Here is a 24,503-nt window from a genome sequence, read left to right on the forward strand (position 1 = left end):
TTCACAATTAATGTCACCATGCTCAGGATCATTCTAGATACCAGATTCCACATATCTCAAGTTCACCACCCAGCAAACAAGAAATGTGAACTGAGTGTCCAAAAAAGTTAATTTTGCTATGGCTGAATAAGGACCAAATGAAATTTTCTTAGTTTTCATTCTGTAATGCTTTTGCTTTAGAGAATTTCTTTACAACCTTCATGCTTTTGTGTAAAAAGTCCTAGGCTTAAGAAACAAAACAATGTTAAAAAAAAACCAACAAAGGCCCCTCTGAATGGCAGTTTTATCTTCCAGACTATAGACATCCATGTCCCCCAAAGGTATCATTCCTAAATGTGCTGAGAGTGCACTCTGTTACCTTGTCTAGACCATTAATAAGGACAGTAAGAGTTTTGGCCTCTGTATGGGTCTCTGAGGAACACCAGTAGTAACCAGCCACCTTTTTATGTGAACTTAGAACTGCTGATCAACACCCATGTTACTGCACAGCCCATCCATCTACCTTGTACATTTTTCCACTGCATATTTCTCCAAACTGACTGTAAGGGCACTGTGGGAGTCCATGTTGAAGGCCTCCCTAAAGTCAAGGTAAATAGCAAGCATTGCTCTTCCTCCTCTGTTGAGCCAGTCTTGCCATCAAAGGTTTGCCCTTGGTGAAGCCACATTACACCATCTGTTCTCAATCACCTTTGTGTATCTCAGGTGCTAGGAAATGTCTTCCAGGAGTGTTTGCTCCAGAGTCATCCTGGGGAAAGGGGTGAGGCTGGCAGACCTGTAGTTCTCTGGGTCTCCCATCCTGCCCTTCTTGAAGGTGCAGCAGTTCAGCCTGGTGTACCTCTTGCTGTACCATGCAAAGAGCAGTAATCAGTGATGCATTCAAATGTCTGTGTCAAACATCTCAGAAGGTGTGTCTATGTGCATGTGAGAAAGAAAAAGAAGCAAAGCTTTTGGAAGCCTGACAGCGCAAGACTTAAATAATCTCAGGAAAAATAAAGCAAAGGAGAGCATTTTAAAAAAGAAGGCATTTTACACGGTATTCTTGCAAAAAAACCTTGCAAATGTATTATTTAAAAATTATGGAAATTCCCTAGTCTGCTACATATGACTGTTGAGTTTTAAACTCATTAGAGTTTAAAAAATTATTTCACAGTTGCTTTATGTATGGATGTCAACACAGTAGTAACCATGTAGTTATAACCGACATTACAATAACTTCTTCCCACAGGATTTATCAAGATGGCACAGCTGGCCATTATCTTAAACTGATAACCAGATCAGCCTTGTTAATACTGGGTGTTTGATTTACTACAAGTCTGTCAGCACTTCTGGTTAGTTAGTAGATTATAACTACTAGATAGTGCATTAATTGTATATTAGCTGGGGAAAAAAATATAATGGAGGTTGATGGAGTTTCAAGTGCCTAGTGCAGAAAACAGGAATACTTCCCCAAATAGAAATTCTATGAACAACAAAATTGTAAATTGATACATTACACTTTCTCAGAAGTTTATCCAATAGCTACTCGTGGCAAAGTACTGAAGAAGCATCTACTGTTTCCAGCCTGGTATTTTGCTGAATTCCTTGTGCTGCTTCTGAGATCACTGTCCTTTTCCAAAGAACTGTGCTGTAAAAGGTACAATGGCAACATTTCATCAATGATTTGGGTATGCAGAAAAACTTGTGTTTCTTGAGGGGTGTGGTTCTCTTCGTAGGAAGTGGTGTTTGTATATCTCTGCTGGTGGTGATAAAAAATAGCTTGAGCAGCCTTAGTAAAACATTCCTTCACGTAGGGAAAAAGAAGGAGTTTATCCAAGATTAGAGTATGACTCATTTCTAGCCAGATTTTTTTCAGAATATGCTACTTTGTGTTTTCATTTTATTTATTAAATTTCTGTTACTTTACATTAGGACATATTTGTACAGTAGTGGAATAATTTTTTTGAAATAAATAGAACTTGGTATAGCAAATAATTTTGTTTCTTTTTCTGCATGCAGGTTGCCCCCAAATATATAAGAATTTTCTCCTTGATCAAAATGTATGCAACACAATTTGGCTGTGCTACTAAAGGTATTAAAAAAGTATAACTATTTTGTTACAAAGTAAAAGGTGTCAAGTGAAACTGTTGTTCCCCTTGCAGATCACTCTTAACTTCGTGGTATCAACATATATGTTATCAAGAATAAGCAAAATATATTGCTTAAATATTTTAACACATTTCAGTGATAAGGAATTAGTCCACAGTACTAGTACATCTTTGGAAAGGTGAGCTACCTTGAACAATGTGTATTTTAGTATAGCTAAGTGCAGGCTAATATTGCTAGGAAAGAAAACCATAGTTTAGCTATTTGATGGAGGGCTGCACTATGAAAAGCAGCAACAGAGAAAAGCAAGTAAGAACACACAGCAATGCCATCCACGTGGATCCACGTGGAGAGCACTGTAGCAGTAGGGGTTGGCTGGTGGAGCAGCATGTCCTGATACCGAGACAAAAACTGAGAACCTGGTTAACCAGTCTATGGTTGCTTTGTGATCTAGAAACCCTTCTTACAGGGGCTTCAAAACCTTAATCTCGAGCCCATCAATGAATTACATAAGCACTAACTCATCTTGAATTACATAAATAAAGAGAATAATCATAGAAATCTTCAGTTTAGAAGACAAATCTTTTAAAAGATGTAGTGTTTGAAAGCTGAGCCATTTTTTGATTACAAAACAAAACCAAAACATAGAGAGAACCCCGTGGACTAACGAAGCCATGGAAAAAAAATAAATTGATAGGCCTGGGAAGTATTTCTTGCCACTTGAAATTTTTAAATCAAGAAGGTGGATTGTTTTTCCAAAGGAAGTGTTCTATCTCCACCAGAAATGATATATATATCACTTGACCCTGCAAAAGGTCAGGCTGGAGACTCATGGTGCTTTCTTCTGGTCTGAAAACCTGTGATGCTATGAAACCTCAAAATGGAGTAAAAACCCTTTCAAGTGTTTTATAAGAATTTTAGAATAACTGCCATAATATTCAGATGGTATGGGATTGAACATTGAAATGAATGGACTTTTAAAATAATTTAACAAGCATTTTTAGCTACATTACAGGTTTGGTTTTTTTCCTGTTTGTATCACTAGATTTTGATGAATAGTCACTAGAATTGCAGAATCTCTTCTATTTAAGGCTACCCAGCCCTTTTCCCCAATAAGATTCTGTTTCTTTACTGGTTTATCAAATCTTTAAGACTGGTATTTCAGTGCTGGGTGTTCATGGTAAATTTCTGGAAAGACTATTTTTGCATTTGGCAATAATTATAAACAACATCAAAATCAAAATGACTAAAGCTAATAAAAACAAATGATAACGCAAGAAGTGGTTCTAAAATGTTAGACAGACTGGTAGGATAACTTGGAGATTTACCAGGAGATTTCTTTCTTTTTTATATTATAAACTCTCAGTAACAGAACTTTTTTTCTTATGTGCTGATAAAATATTGTGGACATTTTTAAGTGCTAATCACAAAATAACAAAGATAACACACAATGTAAAGCATTTAGCTAGTAACATATAATCCCAGTGTCAGATAAACGTTTTTTCCAGCATGCATATGTAGCTCTTATTAATGAAACTCAAGCTGCACCTAATTACTACTAACAGAAGAACACCGGCGTTTATCTCCCACACACAGAGCCACACCTTGCCCTCCAGGAAATCCAGAGAGCTTCCGAAGAATTATTCGTAGCTGTGGCCTAGATTTCAGTCTCTTTGGGATCATTTTTCTGTAGAAGCTTGTTAGAGCCAATCCTGCCTGGTGCACAGGGTTTGATTGAACAAAGAAATTAAACTCATAGTGAAATCTGCTTTTAAGTTAGATCTTTTATCACAGGATCTCTTTTGCTTGGTCTGCATGGTTCAACCAGTTTGGTGCTTTACTCAACACAGAGTGATGCTGAAGACAATCTTTGTTCCCTGCAGTAGGAGACAGAGGACAGAATCAAAAGCACCATTTCAGTAAAAGTAACTGTACAAATTGACAGGGAAGAATTAGCTAAATTGATTAGCTAAAATATTTCTTTTGTCTATATTTCCAAATTGATCATATTTTTCTCCCGTTTGAGAAAATACTTTATTTCCTAAATTTGTGGGGGATTATTTATGAAAGAGAAGGTATGGCATGGTTACCTTTGGCAGGAGAGAGTTAGGCTTCAAGCCCTGCTTTCTTATTGAACCAGAAGAGTTTTAAATACATCTGGAAAGAAATTACAGCATTCAATCCAGTACTGGGATTGTATCCATCAGTTGACAATTAATCTGACCATGGCCTTTGCAATTCAGCCTCCCATGGAAATGTGCAGTATTGTAGTGCCAATATGGGATTCAGGAGATCTGTCCTGTCCTCAGTTTCTTTCTTCACAAATACTTCATGGTAACTCTGATACATCCCTTTGTGCCTTATTCTCCTACAAAATTTGTGTGAAAGCATTTTTGCTTTATACAAATAAATAAGCAGAACATATGTTCTAGAAAGAACAAGGGCCCAGCAAATCTCTTAGGGAGTCTTCTGCTGGGAAGCAAAGTCACTGAAAAGCAACTGGAGACTAATAGACCCCAATTGCTATTCTCTGATGTGGTGACTAGAACAGGGAAGCCAACTCTTGGTTGCCCAAGCAAGTAAATATTGAGAAAGAATAGAGAGATTTATACTTCATCTGTATCTGGCACCAATGCAAGGAAAAGTGGAATGTTGTAAATGGGGTTTGGGTCCTAAATTCAAATAAAGTAATGAAAAATTAGAAGGATTTCATAGGATAGAGATGAGACATGATTAAGAGATACTCTCCTTCTAATGTGGGGCTCAAAGAGTTCCATCTATTTAGCTCATCAAATAGAAGGTTAATAGGGGCCCTTTATGTACCATTTTGTGTTGTAAATATCCATTTAAAAATCCATGCCTTAGCTCTGGGAGACAAAGATCCCAGACCTGCAACCTTAATTTATAGTTACTTCTAATTAATCATTGAGAGAGTTACCAAGAGTTATGGTAACTTTTCTGTTGATATTTATATCAACATATATGTTTCTCCTTCAAAATGATACAATCTAGTTCAGACAGGAATGAGTTCAGGAAAATCTGCTCTCCATTATACCGGAAGTCAGACTAGAAGATCACACATGTAACATCAGGCTTTCTAATCTGCTAATTAAATAGTTTACATAAATTCAGTTTAATTGGTTCTATGTTTGTTTGTAAACAGTATTTTAATGTTTCATGTTTGACTGCAGCCTCACCTAATCTCAATTATTTCTTACTGTATTTGTGTGGTGGAACCTTGTCATCATACAAGTACCTCCATGTTTTTCCTTAAGGGTGGCATCATTAGCTTGTTACACAACCTGCAAGGCTGATATTGTGGATATGATGCCAACCACAAAATCATTGGGAGATGGAGTGATGGCGTTGCTGGAGATCCCAACAAAACTGCTCTGGATCCTGCACACAAGTTATTTATCAATAGCAAGTTCTGTTGTACTTTTTTAAAGCTTAAGTAGAATATACTGCTCAGATGATTGTAGTCTCTTTACAGGCCTCTGTCAAGGATTATTAGCATGTTCTTCCAGATTTTTTTTTTTTTTAACAACTAAATGTATAATTTTCCAGGCTTTTATCAGGCTGAGGCTGATATTTAAAATTTTGTTTTCACTTGTTCTTTCAGCTAGACGTATCAAATTTCTGTCACAGAATTAAGTTCTGGGAAACTCCTGTGACAGAATTAAGTTCTGGGATGGAGCTGGATAATGAGCAATAAATAAAACCAGAAGACTACACACTTAATATAAAGGATTAAAAGCCAGCAAACCCTCTACACATTATCTGAGAAAGCTGTAGATTTTGTACACAAAAAAAAAAGATGGTCCAGTTGTAAAGGATAGCCATACACAGGCCAAAGTTGTACAGGCAAATGTAGTTCTATACTTCCTCACTTTTGAGTCCTTTATTTCACAGTACTAGAGTTCTTCAGGTGTAAGCTTCTCTTCTCTTCATATGTAGTATGTTCATACGGCCATATGCAAGACTTACTGTAATGCTTATCATTGTTGAGCTATCTGGGACACAGTGCTATGGGAGTTTAAAGTACTCCCTCTGGGAGTATCCAAATCAGAAAATTCAAAGCATTAACAGATACAAACCTGTATCAGCAGTAAAAGAAATAGCATGGGTGGTTTTCTTTAAGAACAAAAGCATGCATTCTAATTGAGAATATTAGCTAACAGTGTCTACATGTGAAATATTTTAAAGGCTTGTGCCTTTGAATGTATTAGGTCCAATTTCCAAGGCTGTTGAGAACTTGCCAACTGCATCATTTTCATTTCTAATTATGAAAGATTACTGTCAGAAAAGCTGACCTTCCTTTTTGAAGCCAAATTCTAAGAAGATATTGAAAAACCAGGACTCACCCTGAGTATTACTGATCATCCTTTTACAGTTTCTTCTGTCAGAGTAATGCTTGTAACATAATAACTTTGCTAAAGAGCTTTTGAAAACTGGTCTCTCAAGCTTAGAAAATCTGTGTGAAGAAAGTAATAGTTATCATTCAAACTTGACGCCAAACTCTTAATTATTACTTCAACCACAATAAGAACACAGCAACAGGATTTTTTTTTAATCTCCTTGGTACACTGCAGTAGCCACACCTACATCCTTTCAGAGGAAATATATTTCTCTTCTCCCAAATACTTTGCACAAATATGTATTAATTTATACAGTGCGTTCATAAATTTATCTAAAGTTTAGCTCTTCTAATTTTTACTCTGTTGACCTTATTGTCATGCTTTACACAACACTACATTTAATTTACACTGGACTTACTTCAGATGCTGTTAGCCCTTGAAACTGCCCTTGCCTAGAGAGGACACTGTGCTTATGGTGTAAGTGGTGAGGGCCACGAAGCCACTCGGTTTCACTTTGCCTTTACCACACCAGTTTAGCAAAGATAATCAAACCAGTTGTGCTCAATAGTGCTATGTTTAAGTGTCACTTGATCCCACAAAGAGCTGGGCTCATATACCCAGAGATGGGAACCATGAAATACAGATTAGTTTCGTATCTGCGATACTGTGTTTCACCTTTACTGTCCTATCTGTCTAGCTGATGGTCATTTCAGTTGGATTACCAAACTAAACCCACAAAGCATTTTCAAAGCATATGATTTTGAAAGCAGCCAAACCACATGCTTCACTCCTCACTTCTTAGACTGATTGTAAATGTGCTGATTGTTAACAGTGAGGACACTGGAATCCAAAGGAATTTAGCATTAAAGAAATACTGCATTTTATTTTAAAAGAAGTATTGAAATCTCAAGTTCTCTGTACCGGCAGGGCCCTGAGCAATGCTAGCTCTCTCAAAAAACCCAACTGTATATTTTGACATACAACGTGGGTCTAACTTGCAAAGAGCAAAGGTTTTGAAATTTCCCTATAATTTTCCAGTAGAGGCACAGGCTTCCTTAAGAAATTAAATGTATGGAAAATATGCATGAACTTCTATTTCACAGTCATATTTGTAGCTTGATTAAAGGTTACTTACTAATCTTACACTAATGTCTTTACACCCAGGGACTGAAAATCATTGCTGTACAGTACACAGACATAACTAGCATATCTTAAACATAGTTATTTTAAAGGTGCTTTTCTGAAAGTGTTTGCCATTGCTTTCTTGATACAGCCTGCAATGGTTTGGTGGTGCAGATGCCACATGAAACATCTGAAATAGAATTTGAAATCAGTGGAGAGGCCTTAGTTAGGGTACACACTGCCATGGACTGTTTTCCTGAAACACCTACCATTCTTTGGAATTTGGTTTATTTGAAAGAGTCTGTGTTGTCAGACTGATTTTGGTGACCAAGGAATAATGAAGGACAGAGGGATACTTTTTCTCACAAAGCTAAAATAGTACCATGAGGAACAGATAAACTCACTCATCAAGGGTGTAACAACCTGTCCAGGTTGTACATTACACACATACAGAGACCTGATACCGTGTTGCATTATGTGCTCCCAGCAACAGAAGCATAAGGAATCATCCAAAGGAAAGAGAGGGAAACTAATTCTGCTGTTAGCAGAAGAATGGTATCTCTACTCTTTTAATTTCTACTTTGCTGTATGGTGCCAGTACCAAAACAAGACCTGCAGAGGTACTCAGGAATGAGTTCCCTCCTCCTGGCCTTCCCACATTCACAGCACTTAGAAAGCAGTGTGCACCCAGAAGATGTTCTTAGTCCTCTAGGGAGATCTTACATCTCCCTAGAGAAGAAAAGAGTCTTTATATCCACACAGCCCATCTTCCTCAGTTCTAACAACACAAAGTAGGACTAAGGAGATAGAGCTTTCAGCCTTCATTCTGCCAGAGGCAGGCCTTGAAAGAGTATCTTAAGTTACTGAGATGTAAAAAAATATACCCCTAAAGGTGAGGATATCACTTCTTCCTGACTTAGGCACTGAAAGTATAGCCATGAACAAAGAGAGACAGTGTCCACCAAAAGGAAGTTCATCTCTGGCCAGCTCCTGTGTAGTCCTGCCTCACAGAAGTTCTCTCAAAGAAGCTGCCTGTGCATGAGACTTCTCTGGGGTCTGTCCTAACAGCCACCCTGGCAGTGCTGGGGACAAGGCTGTGGTCAGGCCAAGGAGTGCAACTCCTGCGAGGGACATTTTCATCGTGTCGGGACTATGCTATCACCCTCTAAACACAGTTTGTGTCATAGACTATGGAAGGTTCAGATTTTACCCTTCAGGTTTTATAGGTGATTCCCATGTCTTTGAAGTTCTGTTCCCACTGAAGATGAAGGCAAATTCCTGCTGATATTAGTGGGGTTAGGATGTGTCCTTGTCTCTGTTTTTGCTGTTATTTCCTTTGTTGCAGCAGATCTATTCCTTTATTAAAGTTTTTGCCTGGGGGAAAAAGAAAAGCCACGTTGCTAAATAAATTATGAAATATTTACATTTGTGAAGCCAACCCCTTATGGCTAGCTCCTCCTCTAATATTAACATGACACTTTTTATAGAGCTACAGCTTCTATACTGCCATTATTCCTCTGTGGGACCCAAGACCAGGAGGTGACAAAACAGCCACCATGAGCCAAGTGACAGTAAGTAATACCTGGGAATACTTACTGATTTTGACACTAAGTGCAGTGAGAAACTACTATATTAGACCAGTGGTAGTTTGTTTAGTGCTGGAGAGCAAAGTAGGATCAGAGATGATACTGAAGAAAACATAAAGCTCGGGAGGTTTCTAAATAAAACTTGATTTTTAACCTGACAATAACAGACCATATGTTGTAAATATATCTGTAATAACAATCCCCAAAGCAAAGTGTTAAAGGCATCAGTCTTCTTATCTCTGTGTATTTTCTGTTTATTTTCTTTTGTATTTGTATTACTTTTTTTGCCTGCAGTTCTCTCAATACTACAAGAATGAATGCAGCTCACTTCAGCATTACCAGCTGTAATGAAATAATCTGCAGTTACTCCTATGAATGTTTTGCGTCTCCTGTTTTTACTGTATTTTTGTATTGGCTTTAAAGCTTAATCTTAGTTTCCTTCTTTTAAAAGTGGTTTAGCATCTTATTCAAATACGTGTGGTTCAAACTGGTTAGCCTAGCTTATGAATTTCTCTCACTTACTTTTACCTATTTAATGCTTTTGACTTTGCCTTACCTCACCTCTCGTAGTTTGGTAACAGAGAGGTAGCAACTTCCTCTCGGGTGTTGTTTTGGTTTATGTTTTTGTACTGCTTGGCTAAGTCACTTCAGTTTATGCCTTTCATTTTTATCTCCGCAGTGTAGCCTGTGGAGACTGTATCTGTAAAATGGATAAATGTTAAGTATCTATCATAGTAAATTAAATATCCTGTAAACTGGATTTTTGCATAGCTAACTCCTAATGTTTCTCTGTCATCACACTCAAGGTCTCTGACCTCCTTGGTGTTGACAATCCTAACGCTCCTTCTGCTCTTCCCTTGCTCTCTCTGTCTTGCTCACCTTCAGTTGTCTTATTCCTTCTTCTCCCTTTTTCCTGCAAACTCTCTTTGCTCCCATTTCTCTGTTTCTTCCCATCTTTTGACAGTAAGAGGAGGGCAAGTTGGTGAGTGGCTGGGGATACAACTGCACAGACTATCCCTATTTGCTGTGCAGAAATTCTTTCATGGTCTTTTTTTGCAAAATATTCCATGCAACATTGTCAGTTCCTTTATTCTCACCTTGACTTTCCTGAAAGAAATATTTGGAGCATTAAGAAAGCAAGAGAGGAAAAGATGCAGATTTCCCTTGCAGAGTGCCTAGCATTTACAAGGTCAGGACGTGAAATGGAGCAGCTTTCAGAGCAGGGGAGGGCAGTGGTGCTGACCATACTCATACCAGAGCAAAAATATGTTTTTAAACTGCACTATAGCAAGAGAAATCTTGATGTTTGGCTGGCAGAATGTTAGCCCAAAAAGGAACCCTGGGAAAAGGAAGACACAAAAATGCCCTGCAGCTAAATACTCTCGCACTTTAGAAAGCCAGAAGTAAGGAACAAAAAGAAAACACTCAGTAACATGGCTTTTAGTGAGCTTTCAGCAAGTTTTGGAATGTAATGGGGAAACTGTGTAATGCTGTAGTGTGATATCCATAATTTACGAGCATTAATACATGTGAAGACAGATTTTTGCATTACTGTATTATGATGCACAACTCTGTGGCTAATTTGCATGCAACATTTCTATGATTAATAAATTAGGCAATGCTAGAACTACTGTACTACAGTGAACCACTTGTAGCAATTGCCTTTACTTTAGCATGCAACATTAAATATTATGCTCTGCTCCTGTAAGCTCTGAATATTTGAGTATGGGTTTGCAGTTCCCAAGCTGCAAAGTGATCAAAGGAGGGGAAGAATGTTCCTTACTTTTATCTCTCTTACAGAAGAATCAGAATAGTCACCAGACACCTTGGGAAGAAATGTCAAGCAAAGGCAAATGAAAAAAATAAAATCGAAAGGATTTACTAAAATCACTTGAGTAAAAGTGTAACACAACTATTTATAAAAAGTGAGATATATTTCTCATGTCCTAATGTTTTGTATTTAACAGTTTTAGTAAAATGAACATATCACATACACATAGAATAACATATTTGTAATACTGGGATAAATAATTTAAAAACCCTAAAGATAAGCATACAATGGGTCTGCATTAGAAGTTAGATTATGCTGTCTGAGGCCAAGATCTGAAAGTGCTACAACCAATTTCTGGGTTCACACACAACTTCTTTTACTACCTTCATGCCAAATTTGTAAGGATGATGAGAAAATTCAGCAGATTAGATCTTTAATCTGGTATATCCAGTCTAAATACAAAAGTGTCAGATACGGCTAAGATACTCAGGGTATCAGGATATCTAGAAAACACTGATACTGCTACCCCAGCTTGGAATTTCAGATCAGGCTCTCTGCCTTGTTGTACTATGAAGAATTTGTTCCCTACAAGGTGTGTTTTCACACTTAGCCTACCATCAGTTTCTGTTCATTCTCGTTTTTAAATTCCTGTCTTTTTAAGAAATCTCTTGTGAAATTAAAGAGGTGCATCGTATTCTTGCATCACATTCTGAGCACAGTTAGACTGTGGCTTACTGAGCTTTCAGATGACGCTGCCAGCACTACTCTGCCTCCCGACCATTTCACCGCGGGCATAGGCAGCTTACACCTTCTGAAGCAATTGCTATATTAAGTACCCAGTGATGTATCTTTCCCAGAAACTGAAAATAAAGGTATAAAAGAGATTCACACAATACTTTATGGGCGTTAACATATGGGTGTTTCTCCATGGATAATTATGTGACTATGCTAATAATGCCAAGGATGGTTTGATACATTAAAAACATTTCTCACAGTGATGTTATTGAGCATTTCACTACTGTCAGAAGCCAGGACTGTGTACATTTAAACAAAAGAGAGGGATGAGAGGGCCCATATGTCTTTGTAAAAATAACCTCCCTTCATGCTGCAGGGAAGCTGAGGAAGCCCTGTTTGACACAGGCACTTACATTAGATGTGTTTACTGGAAACTTCCTGGTTTTGGGGGGGTTTTTTTGAGAGCAGAAAAACTGCACAAAATGTGCCAAGAGGGGAGCAGTGTGTGTGGTTTGTAAGGACAGCTGGAATACCGGGTATTACTGACAGTGAAATGATCAAAACCTAATTTGTGCAGGACTGCTGTACTTTTTAAAGTGCCATCATGCACACTTTGAAGCAGACTTTGCTCTGGTTCAGAAGGACACCTGTGGACCCCTGTGACAAGTCCAAGCACCAGGCTAAGTTAGCATGTCTTGGAGAAGGGAAAACAGAGAAATTTCTCCCAAAGCTTCTTTTGACTTGCTGGTGGGCAGCTACATTGTTCATCACTCCCATAATGTATGTTCGGTCATTGTGGAGACACCAGAAGCAATTCCATCACAAAGGCTGCCCTGTGAAGTGGGCTCAGGCTGCAATGCCTCTGCCTGCATTCCAGTTTATTGTAATTGCCCAGTTGGAATTAAACCTCACACATTTTAAATATTTAAGCCTTCATTTTTTTTATGTTTAGCTTTTCTTCAATGTCAAATCCGTTGACCTCTTGCATTAAGTCTGTGTAAAATTGCACTTTCCAACACAGCAAACCACTGCCCTACCGACCCACAGTTACCAGTGTTAGAGAAGCATCCTCAGGGATAGAGGGGTTTACAGAAAAATCATCACAGCTTTTTGAGCAATTCTGCCCTTGCTCTGGGGTGGCAGTAGCAGTGGTGAGGGCAGGAGATGCAAATGGCAGGCATGTATTTCAAGAGACTGTATCTGCATTTCCTGCACCCTGCAAGCGTGTCAGGCGTGCTGGGACTGAGCCTCCGCTTGTGGAAATGATTACAAGGCAATTTATACCAAACAATGATCCCTACTGTTGTGTTTGTTACAAACTTGGCTGCAGTACAGTAATGTTTAGTGGATTAATAATGTTTTCTTTTGGCCTCTCCTACTCCCTCAGCAAACAATTTTCATGTATAATAAATGTTCTCATTTAGTCTAACTAGAACAGAGCCCAAGGGTCAGAATAGCCATACCTGCACGCTGAGAAGATACTCCAGGTTTGCAGACAAGAGAGCAGCTTTATTCCTTCTCCAGGCCAGGGTCCAGTGCTTCTGCAGGGTCACTTTTGCTGAGCACATCCCCCTGAAATTGCAGAGGGGCTGTGCCACGTGTCCCCTTCTGCAGCAACCAGCCTGCCCAGTCAAAAGGGTCATGGTGGGCAGCAGAGGCAACACAGAATCACTGGGACAGGCAGGTCTTTCTTGAGTGTTTGGCATTTTAAAATAGAACAGTGTATTTTAAATTTAAAAACTTTATGAATACATACATATATGCATATAAAGTAGGCAAAAAGTATTTCACACTAATGATTGATCACAGTGCGTACTGTGAGGGCATAAGAGGTTGAGTAAGTGGCTTATGGTCTTGCATTTGCACAGAAAGCCTTTGAGTTACAAACCCTTTAAAAATCTATTATTTGGTTTATTTTGTTGACTATCAGTCTCTTTTGGGAAACGAAGAGCCTGCCCATGTTTCATAAGGTGTGTAGCAGAAATACTATGATATGCAAATACTGAGGTTACACAACAATAGCAAAACTGAATTAAAGCTGTTTACAGCTAAAACATGAGAGAACCAGATCTGCAGCCTGTTTATTGCCACACCACTGAAATGAGTCTGTATATTGAGATGCTTGTACTGCTGTATGGTACAGCTGTTTCTCTGCACCTTCCCACTGCTCTTTATACCTCCTCAGGTACAAAATGGAGGCAACCAGTCCTGGGTATACTGAAAGAGGAATGCTTAAGTTAGTCTAGTAAATGCTTAAGTAGTCTAGCCTTATGCCAGCTATCAATTGATCAAATAATTAAGAACAGCAATCAGCACTTAAAGTCAAGTGACAGACTGGTGACGTGTAGCCTGGGAAGCAGGGCTGTGGCAACACTTCTGTGACAACCTGTGGGACAGAGACTCTTTGCTATCCAACTCTGTGAATCCAAATGCTGTGGCTGAGCATTTGAAAATACCATAATTACAGGTTGTGCCACAGGTGCAGATGCTCTCTGAGGCACCACAGGGAGCCTCACCAGCAGTCTCCAGTGGAGGGTTTCTCACCAGCCCTGTACACTGAGATCATGTGTACACAAACCCACGGGCAAGATGCCAGAGCTCAGACAGGCAGGTCAGGTTAGTGTCTGCCATGAAAAGATGGGCAAGAGAGATTAATTCTATCTTGGCTTATCTGAGTGATGCCCTTCCATCCCACGGCGCAGTGTTCTGTGTCACTGGCAATATTTGCTGCCACAAAAGGTGTTGCTCGACCCTAGCTAGCAAAAGAATGAAAGGTGTATATGTTAAACAATTTCACAAGCATCAGAGAAAAAGCATTACCAAGCAAACTATTTATCAAATGTTATGTCATAGGCAGAGAAAAGTTAAAAAAAAATTTTGTGCAGGATATCTAAGCTATCTACACTATTTTCACTGAGCTATGAGACTCGGGTTTGCCTTTGATCCAGACTGGCTAATTTTGAAATCTATTCTTGCACAGTTCCCTTCATTATGAAGGCTTGATACATTATTTGACAACCTCCTGTGGTTGTGGGGCATTTCTTTCCGTCTAATTCCTTTTAAGACACTTGTGGAGAACCAGTGGTAGGAACTAGGAACACAGCAAAACAGAAATATTAGTGGGACAGCCAATTCTTCAGACAGTTCATATCAGCAATTCAGGAAAAAAATTACGAGTGAGATAGAACCCTATAAATATATTTGGGAACATATTAATGCAGATACAATTCTGAAATCTGAACCCAAGAGTGTATCAGGATTTTCCAAATTAGCTTGTCTTTACAGCAACTCCATGCAAACTTCAGGTCCTAAGCCTGAGAATGGAGATATTGAAAATTAACAGTCACATTTGTTGTAATGTGAAAATGTAGATAAATAACATCTTCCTTCAAATATTTTCTTCCTTTTTCTTTATTTTTTTCCCTAATTGTGTCCATTTTTCCCTTGGCAGCTATATACATTGTAACAAACCACAAATAACTATACAGATGGAAGAGGGAGACTGTCAACAGACTGTTTTTTCTCTTATTTTGCTTATTCAAATTTTGAACATGTTTATTTGTTTATAAGATTGCTGTACATGAATAAAAGCACTAGAAATACTCCCAAGCTATTGGTTATAGAGATGATTTAAAGATGCTTTAAAGCTCATTTATTCTCTAAAAATGAATCACGTAAAAATGAAGCCTTCCTGTCCACAGATCTACTTATTTCCCTGTCTGGATTTAATCAGCACTTTAAGAGATTCAGCCCAAACTGAGCAGAAATGCTGTGATTTATCTCAACAGCACCTGAAATATGGGGTGATTTTGAGGTATTTTGGGGTACTTGTCCCTTGCCGACTGCCCATTCCTGACAACCCAGCCCAGGAGAGAGGTTTCTGTTGTCCTTCCCATCCCACATGCAGCCCCAGCTCACAAGTTGCTCCAGGGGTGCCCATGCAGGGCACCCACAGTGATGTGCTTTGGTGCAGCCTTGTGCCACAGGGTCCCATCCCATCCCATCCTATCCCATCCTGACACGGATGGTGAGGAGCCAGCAGAGAGCAGAGCACGGCTCAGCACACGCAGAGCCTCTGGGTCCCACACCAGAGCAAACCAGCCATCATTTACCTACACACCACCTGCTTTTATAGCCAACAAGGTGATGATCTAGCACACCTGGCAACGCACAGGGCCATTTTTCACAGAGGAAATACATTTTAAGGCAGATATTTCACACACTTTCTATGTAATAAGGGCTGTGCTGGTTGGGAGGAATGGTCTGTTATATCCCTGTGGAAGCAGCAGTGCAGCTTTCGTAGTGGATTATCAGGTGCCTGAAGGCACTGTAGATGTGTTCATTCTGGGTACAGATGAACCCACCACTTCTCCAAGCTTGCTCGGCAGCACGGTTTAAGTCTCCGATGCAGGTCCACTGATCTTTGTATTTCCTTGAAACAGCCCATTTGGAATGATCATTAATGGAATGAAAGGTGGAATTCAATGGCATCCCTATTAGGTTTATGTTGTAGACGTGGTAATCGAGAGAGCAATTTGAGTAAAGTTTTTGGCCAGAACGCTGCCAGGATTCAGCCAACAAATCGGTCTTCAGTTCCTGAGCTATCCAGGCCACATAGATATCTGTGGAATAACACAGGGTGTGGGAAATTAATCTTTCATGTTCCTTCATTTAAAAACAGACTGAAAAATATCATCTAAATTACGCTCATTTCATTGCAACACATAAAGTCAGCCAGAGGGGGTTTTGCCCCTTCCCCTTATTTTGACTTTGGTTTCAGAAGTTCATTTCTAATTTTTCTCCTTCTAGAAAACCTGTTACAAACAACCAGCAGGAAAAAAAGGAAAGGACAAAACAATTGCAAATCTTCTTGATAACAAAAAGACCCCAGATGATTTCTTCTTTGTTGTTATCGTTCAATAACAGGAAATAAATTTTCTGAAAATATCATTGTTGAACACCTTAGGATGGACCAGACGGTTTTTTGCTTTGTGGGGCTGAGAGAATATTAAGATGGGACACCATTCCTTGCCCTCTGTTTCATTCATTTGTGAAGCTGAAAATACTAACTGTCAAAGAATATATTAATTAATACATTAAGAATTAATTGAGAATGTGTGATACATAGAGCAACAGGTTCCCTTACCATCTATGAATGAGTGTGACTTTGCAAAGTGGAGAAAGGTTTCCCCATGAGCTGACTGGAGCTTGGTGAGGTGGCGCAAGGGGACCACGGGCAGCCTGGACTTTGCACAGAGCTTCTGCAGATTTGGGAGATCAGCTTGGAAGATGCTAGGGATGGAACAACTGTAGATTCCGGGATTATAACTCAACATCTGTTGGTCTGAGAAAAACCCACAGAAATGAACATATGCAGAATTAAAATGGGCTAAAGCAAAGCAATCAAGAGAGCAAAGTTCTGCCTTGGAAAGGAAATGTAAGTCCTTAATCTTCACAGCCTCCCTCTGGATGAGTTTGCATTAAAGTATCTTATTTTACCAACCAAAAATATATGTAATTGCTTTGTATTCCAGGTGGGTCTGCAGCACATAGACTGACTGGGAGAGCACGCTCAGGTTTTTCCACTCACGCCTCATTATTAGCAGAACTGTTAACTGGTGGTCTTGGTCCACTGCCACTTCCACCCCTGCTCATCTTCAAGCCTCTGTGCAGCCACACAGCACTCAGACAGCATGTGTAAATCCAAACCTGTCTGTATTTACAGAAGTGGTTTCTAGTCAGTTACAGCTGCAAAGCCAAATGCAAACAGAAGAGCTGCCCAAGGGTCTAGTTTGGTTTTAGGGAGAACAGAACTTGAGTTTCAGCGTCTGGATTGAATTTCCAGAAGAAATTCACTTTTCTGAACACTGCTCAGCTTAACTGTAGAAGTCCTTGCTATGGATATCATAGAGAGCTAGGGAACAAATGGGCTCATTAGATGAGTTCAGGGAAGACCAGTCCATCAGGAACATTCCAGTCTTTCTGGCTCAGGAAATCCCTGAACCACAGATTATCAGAAGCTGGGAGGATGAGGCAGGAAAAGCACTAGTGTGCATCTCATTTTCTTGTCCTCTTTCCCTAAACACGTGCACAGATGTGTTTCCACAAACAGGAACCTGGTTTAGATTACTCTAAGGTGTGGCCACTCTGGCAATTTGCACAGCATGTGTGCTTCATTAATATGATTTGAGGTTTGTAACTGAGAAAACAGTGAAAAAACAGTGTGAAAAGAGGTAAGGAGCATGCCAGCACGACTTCTTGTAATGCCTTTTGACAGTTCTTTTCAGGATTCCACTACCAGTTATCACTGTCAGATAGTTCTGAATCTTAGAGGTATATATTTTGTTGGGGTTTTTGTTTGTTTTTTTTTATATATTCAGTATTGGTGGGTTTTGTGGCAAAAAATACCTGGGGAAATTCTAGGTGATATTTATTCCATAGTTCATATTTCTGATGAGTCAAGGCTACTACTTCAGCTCAAGCTGTAGTTGCCTTACATTTTTAGAACTGCAGGTGATTGTAGCTGAATGAGCTATTACTGTTAAAAATTATTAATCATCCTACTTTATGTTTCCAAAGCACTTCGTATACACAGACTAATTTACCCTTGATAAGCACTTGTGACTATTATTATCCTAATAATCCCCATGGGGAGAAGGAAACAGAGTGGAAGAGTGAATTTCCCACATTCAAGCAAGAAATCGTTGGATAAACATAACTGAAACCAAGGCCCCATTTGGTTTCCCAGTCTGACAACAAAGGTCAAGAACAATGAATTTTTGAGGTGAAGTCTCAAGGAAAGCAATCAGAGAGCTGTGGTGGGACAAAGGCTTTCTTAGGGCAAAGCTTTTCATACCTATTTCAGTGAACTGGTCATATTTGAAGGTTATACAGATGGCCGTCTGTCCAAAGGACTCCCCAGTAGCTGGATACCCGTAACCTTCCTCAGGGATGGGAGGGAACAGAGGCACACTATGAATTACCCAGAAGCCTTGTGATTTGTCCAAGAGCAGAAATCCTGTAAAAAAAAGTTACTGCTAATGAATTAAGGACGAAAAAGCCCTGAGACAATAGAGCTGTGTCCTGCTTTGGTTTTGCTGCTGTGGAGACCACATTTCAACATGTTAATACCTACAGTAAACTGGTTCTAGAGTAGATTAATGGATCATAGGAGACTAATATTGTATTAAAATTGCATCAATTCTTTCCTGCATAGACTAACTCAAACTGTCATCATGTTTCATTTGAAAAAAAAAATCTTTTCAAAACCTCTCTTCCTCTGCTCAAATTTTGTCTTCGAAAGTTCTGACTGTGACCCTCTCTCCACTGCTTATTTTCCCTCCCTTCATATATTCACTGGATAAGGGGAAACAGATTCTGTCAACATTGTGTCTTCTCTTCTAGACCAAGACGGGCTACACTTTCCCCCTCTGGAGGCTACTCCAGGGTGGAGCATGGCTCCTGAGCTGTCCCCATTCCTGCAGCCTGAAAATACAGCCCTGCAAAATATGGTCATACCCAAGACAGGCTGGGCAAACCCCATCTGCTTCCTCAAGGGAACATTTAGACCTCCACTGAAGTTTATATCTAAATTTTGGGTTTCTGTAACTGCATACCATGATCTTGGCAGCAGTTTCTTACCCCAGAGAGTTTGGAGGGGTATATGATGAGGGTGTCTTTCCTTTCACATCTTGTACTGCTGTTGCCATCAAGCACAGGATCATGTGGTTTGTACTCACTAAAAGAATCTGTATGAGTTTCAACTCTTGAAACAAAGAGTCCAAAAGCCCTAAGATCCTTCACACAGCACAAGCATACCAAAACCAAAACAGAAGCTGCAGCATATGTAACTATACAACAAACCACACATCATGCAAATCATTCTCCAGTTTTGCTTTAGGCAGGAATTTTAGTTATGCAGGTAGACAAACAGACAAGTAGATGCTATCCATAACTTCAGAAAGGAGAAAACAGTAGGTTGGGACACTCCCTGTACCTTTGGTGTGTCCACTTTTCCACCCTTTGGAGTCCAATCCAGGGATCTCATCGTTGTATATCACATAGGCAATGGTGTTCCTCTGCAGGGAAACACACACTTCTGAAACATGACACTGAGGAAAAGGAAGGCATTTAAGAGAACATCTGCTGGAAACAGAAGAATTCAGGACTCTGGGTGAACATCACGAGCCTAATCCTGCTTCCAGTTCAGCTGACACAGTCTTCACAGATGCTACAGTAAAATAAGCCTGAAGACTCAGCATCAGGGCTCTGGTTAACATGAAGTGGAAGTTTTCTCAATCACTGCAGTAGCCCTTTTTCACAGGGTTGAATATGCTTGCTAAGACAGTTTACATGGGTTTATGGCATTTGCTTGAAAAAAAAGTTCCCCTCTCTGTTTTTTGTGCCTCTCTCTGATTTAGCAATCAGATCCGGTGAAAACATTTGCTGAGTAAAAATAGACATGACAAGTGTTCTCAAGAAGGGCAAGCAATTAAAGCTTTTTTGCAAAATATTTGCATGTGGCCGCACCTTATTTCCCCTGAACAAAGGACTTCAAAGGAGTTGGGACATGCTTCCCCTCCCAATGTACTAAGAATTTGTAAACAGTTTATTACAATTACAGCGAGACCTGCAACAGGACAGTTTTCTGGACTGACAGTATTTGACTGACTTCTGGGAATCTCTTCCTCATATAAATTAATGACACCCTACCACTAACCCAGAGTAGAAATGCAAAGACATACCCAGACTCTCAACAATACTATGTAGATGGTAAAAAAATAACTACAGGCAGATCTTGTGATATTTTATAATCACTTCACACAAATATATATATGTGAGGTGTCTCCCTGTGGGAGAAAAAAAAAAGGCCAACCAGTAGCATATCACCGCTGGAGCAGTCACAGTGATACAGATTTGATTTGAGGGGGGAAACACATGCACATAGGAGGGCTGAGGACGAGTGTCTGTAACAGTCACCACTGGCCCTGCTCTGAGTTCCAAGCCAGTTCACAGCTTCAGATATTGCTCAACACGAATTGCAGAGAAGAAGCCAAAGGGAGTATGTACCAACACTCTTTTTTGATGGGCAATACTTTAAGCGTATGAAACGCTTGACTAGAAATTAGAATTTTGAGGATAATTTCTAATTGTAGCCAAAACTGCAAATAATCTGCCCACTGTCAAGGCGCTCCCCTTGATGTGCTTTAGTAGATCTGGGCAGTCAGGTCTGGCCATACCTCCATGTGCTTATTTTGGGTGGTTTCATTTCATCTGCATGCAATAGCAAGTAAACATACTAACAATAATTAAATGTCACTTGCCTTAGATTCATATGTGTCATACAGCTGCTTCAGTGTTCGTCCCAGAGCGCCCTGCGTCGTGTTGATGAGGTATTTACCAAGCTGCCACTGTGGAGCCAGGGCATCCATGTACATGTATTCCAGCCCCAGCATGGGAATCTCTCCTTTAGCATGTTTTGGTAACTTGTAAAGAGCAAACCTGCAACAGGGAAGAGCAATTACTTTTTTACCACCACCCTATTTGAATGTGTAAAGCAGTATCTCCTTCCCACCTGAGGAAGAGAAGGGTAATTCTGGGAATGCCTCGGCTGGAGGGGGAGCAGTGCCACCAGCACGCAGTGTGGACATCCCAGCCTCAAAGCAATGATCCAGCACAGGAACCAGCTGCAGTTCCACAGCACAATACCTGCTGCAGATAAATTTGTTCTGCTTCTTAGCAACCAAGGGAGGCTGATTCAGCACCAAACTCCTGTTGCTGTGGCCAGACTGCTGTTGGTACCCCTAAAGTATTTCAGGTAGCCCTAGTTTGGTGTCCACCAAATCCCTATTGCTCCTGGTTCTGGACCTGAGAGCCTCAGGTCCCAAACCCAGTCTGATGTTCTCATGGTCAAACAACTTATATAAATATGGCTTTATATTAAATAGATAAAATTAGGTATTAAAATAAAGAATGCATTGTCTTACATTTATACATTTCACAATCACTAAATAAGCATAAAGCATGGTGATAAAATGTTCTTCCAATCCTACTTTTCCCAAGAGACTTGCACACTGCTGAACTGTTATAGACTGGATATTTGCAAACTTTTAGCCAGAAACACAAATCTTTTCAAAATTGTAGAGTACTCAATATTGTCAGTAAATGGCTCAGTTCATACTAAGGTCCCCCATAAAGAAAACAAGTTTTCCCATTGCAAAAGTCCATGGGATTAATTGCAATATAATTAATTCAGCCACTTTCTTCAAGGGCTGTACTTGAGTAATTTGTTATTTACGTCAATAGTAAGGACTGGGTGGCATTATTTTCAATCTATACTATTCACCAGAAATGCAGCCTGTGCTTAACCCTTCAAGTATATCAGGAGGAATAAGCCTTGCCCAGTTGATTTACAGTCTCAGGTTGGTCACAAAAGGCATCTCCAAATGCAGGCAAGAAGTGGCAGGAAAGGGTTCTGCTAGAAGAGGATATTTAATCTGTGGGAAATGCACATGTAGAGGGAGAAGAAAAACACACACCACTGGTCACCCTGGTAATCCACCTGTGCTGCCACTGACTGAATGATGTTCCTTAAGTACCTCGGGAGAAATAACTTCTGATGACAGATTGCAGAGAAGAAAGTGATTTATGTAACAAGGCTGGGGAGAGCTGCCCGTGCCTGTCTGTGCAGCAGGTGTCACAACAATCCCTTTATCTGAAATGAAGATTTGAAAAGGAGAGGAATAGCAGTAGTTACAGTAGTACAAGCTAAACCAGGAATTAGTAGATGAAGCCTTTCCAAACTGTTTTGAAATGTAGTGGAATATTTTTGCTTTGGAGGTGTTTACAGTCTTGCATCTGACAAATCCACCTTAGGTATGCTTACGGAAACACTAGTCATTGAGCTATCAGTAAATTGCTTGCCAATTCCCAGTGGATACATGTTTTGGCTCTTTCTAGAAAGCCAACTGAGTATATTAGCAATTAAAGTTGTCTAAAAACTTTACTGCTATTTGTGCACGGGAAATTTCTCAAGAAGAGCCAAGGAAAAATGAAGCTGCTTAGACATGATTAGCATTGTCACATTGTTTGCTTATGACTGAACACCAGCTTACAACAAAAAGTCATATCGTTACTTCTATATCACATCTTCATTTCTTCCCCTCCTACCTATTGAAAAAAAACCAACCCAAACAATGGGGATCTGTGGCTTCAGTCCTCAACTCAACACTTCTCAGAAAGCACAGTTTTACCTTTTATTTGCAGGGAAACCCCACAGAATACAGTGAGTTTGGAAAAATAAGGGAAAGACTCTAAGCCCTCCTTAGAAAGCTGAACCTGTGGCCGTTTGCTCCTGCAGCCTCTGTGTGAGGTGCAGTGAAGAGAGTGGGACGAGCTCCTGCGTGGAATGAAAGCATGGGAGGCTTTTGCCCGCCCAGGCACTGCACAGGGGTAGGAGCTGCCAGCCCAGCTGGGAGTACAGATGGGATCAAGTCAGATAAGGCAACTGATTCTTCCAGTTTAGCAGCAAATGAAAGGGTGTGTGAATACTAATAATGACTAATTACAGAATTCTGCAGGATGAAACCACTGGATAGTAGGAACTCTCATAAAGCTTGTGCTAACTGAAAATTAAACCTGCAGTGCTGTTTGTTTGAAAGGGCATCTTTTGGTTAAGAGGAAGCTCTTCTCAGCAGTTTCAGTTCTGCTTCTCCTGTCAGCTTCATAGCAACCAAATCCAGAATCCAAAGGCTGACCCTTTCTTTTCAATAAACTAGGATGATCCTGGCAGACAGGCAAGTTTCTCTTTCGTTTAGTCAGGGCACATTGAAAAGGAAATCCTGTTGTCCTTCCTGCTAAATTTGTCAATGACAACAGGGATTTGCCTGTGCAGATGCCAAAGTTCCCACCTGGAGCAGGCCCCATGTCACTGGCATTCATGTGGAGGCGCAGGAATATGGATATAAAAATTGTCTTCATTGAAGAAATGGATGGTAAAAGTGGTTTTATGTGGGGTTTTTTGTTTGTTTAGATTTTGGTCTGGGTTTTTTTTTTTTTTTAGCTTTAGCACAAAAAATTCATTCTGCAAGGAATAATTGCAGTGTGGGGAGAAAGGAAAATGAAATATCTCATACCTTTAAGTCGTTGGGTAGTTGCACCAACTGATTCTTTAAAAAATAAATCATGTTATCCAGAAATGCCTTGGCAAGGGTGACAAGTCACAGGGATGGACATCATACATTTGATGCTACACCAACACAGAGCGAAGCCAGCTTTGTGCTCCTGCTTGAGCAAGGAGCACCTGCTTTCCCTGCAGTTAGCTTTGTGGGCAAGGGAAACGATGGGCCTACTTCTTTATCACTTGTATCCAAACTAATCATTGTTCCATGAGAAAAACACTTTTACTTTGAAATTGGTTGATAATTATCTTCGGGAAGCTTCTGTGCTCTTTTTTAAGAGCCCTCATTTCACTTTTTAAACCTGAGCTGGATATGTATTATGCAATTGTACTTTGCGTCTTTCATCTTCAAAGTCCATTAATCCAATTAATCATTTAATACCCAAAGTCGGGCTCGCTGCTGGCAGCGGGGTGGTACCAGCTATAACGTGGTGAGGAGTGGTCCCTGCTCCTCAGGACACAGGCGGCTTTGCCACACTGCTGCCACCGCATCCCTCCCGGGCGGCTCAGCCTCCGCCCCCCTCAGCCACGGCACCAAAGGGACAAGTCCCCCCCGCTGCTGTTCAGGCAAGAACTGCGAGACCAAGGGCGGGACGCGGGCGGCTCTCCCGCCCGGCTCAGTCTCCTGTGCCAGGTGAGCCCTGTGCCAGGTGAGCCCTGTGCCAGGTGAG

The 24,503-nt window shown here is 40.1% G+C and overlaps 1 protein-coding gene and 1 long non-coding RNA gene across 2 annotated transcripts in view; both read right to left on the reverse strand.

The window, feature by feature from the left end:
• Positions 1-152: 152 nt before the first annotated feature.
• On the reverse strand, positions 153-12,210 carry LOC113949836. The gene is made up of 5 exons (XR_003528582.1): positions 10,028-12,210; positions 9,710-9,848; positions 8,773-8,936; positions 6,447-6,556; positions 153-1,624 (listed from the first exon to the last, which is right to left on the reverse strand). It is a non-coding gene; the product is annotated as an uncharacterized LOC113949836 (long non-coding RNA).
• A 3,061-nt stretch (positions 12,211-15,271) lies between these two features.
• Positions 15,272-24,503, reverse strand: part of DNASE2B (deoxyribonuclease 2 beta) — a 13,098-nt gene continuing 3,866 nt past the window's right edge. The window contains exons 3-7 of the mRNA XM_027648883.1: positions 20,978-21,155; positions 19,651-19,732; positions 18,511-18,672; positions 16,801-16,998; positions 15,272-16,276 (exon numbers count right to left, since the gene is read on the reverse strand). Of these exons, the coding sequence (XP_027504684.1) occupies positions 15,921-16,276; positions 16,801-16,998; positions 18,511-18,672; positions 19,651-19,732; positions 20,978-21,155 (976 nt within the window). The 3' untranslated portion in view covers positions 15,272-15,920. The remainder of the gene's footprint in view (positions 16,277-16,800; positions 16,999-18,510; positions 18,673-19,650; positions 19,733-20,977; positions 21,156-24,503) is intronic.

The sequence above is a fragment of the Corapipo altera genome, unplaced genomic scaffold, assembly GCF_003945725.1.
Source record: "Corapipo altera isolate COAL_440 unplaced genomic scaffold, ASM394572v1 112, whole genome shotgun sequence".
Taxonomy (NCBI): domain Eukaryota; kingdom Metazoa; phylum Chordata; class Aves; order Passeriformes; family Pipridae; genus Corapipo; species Corapipo altera.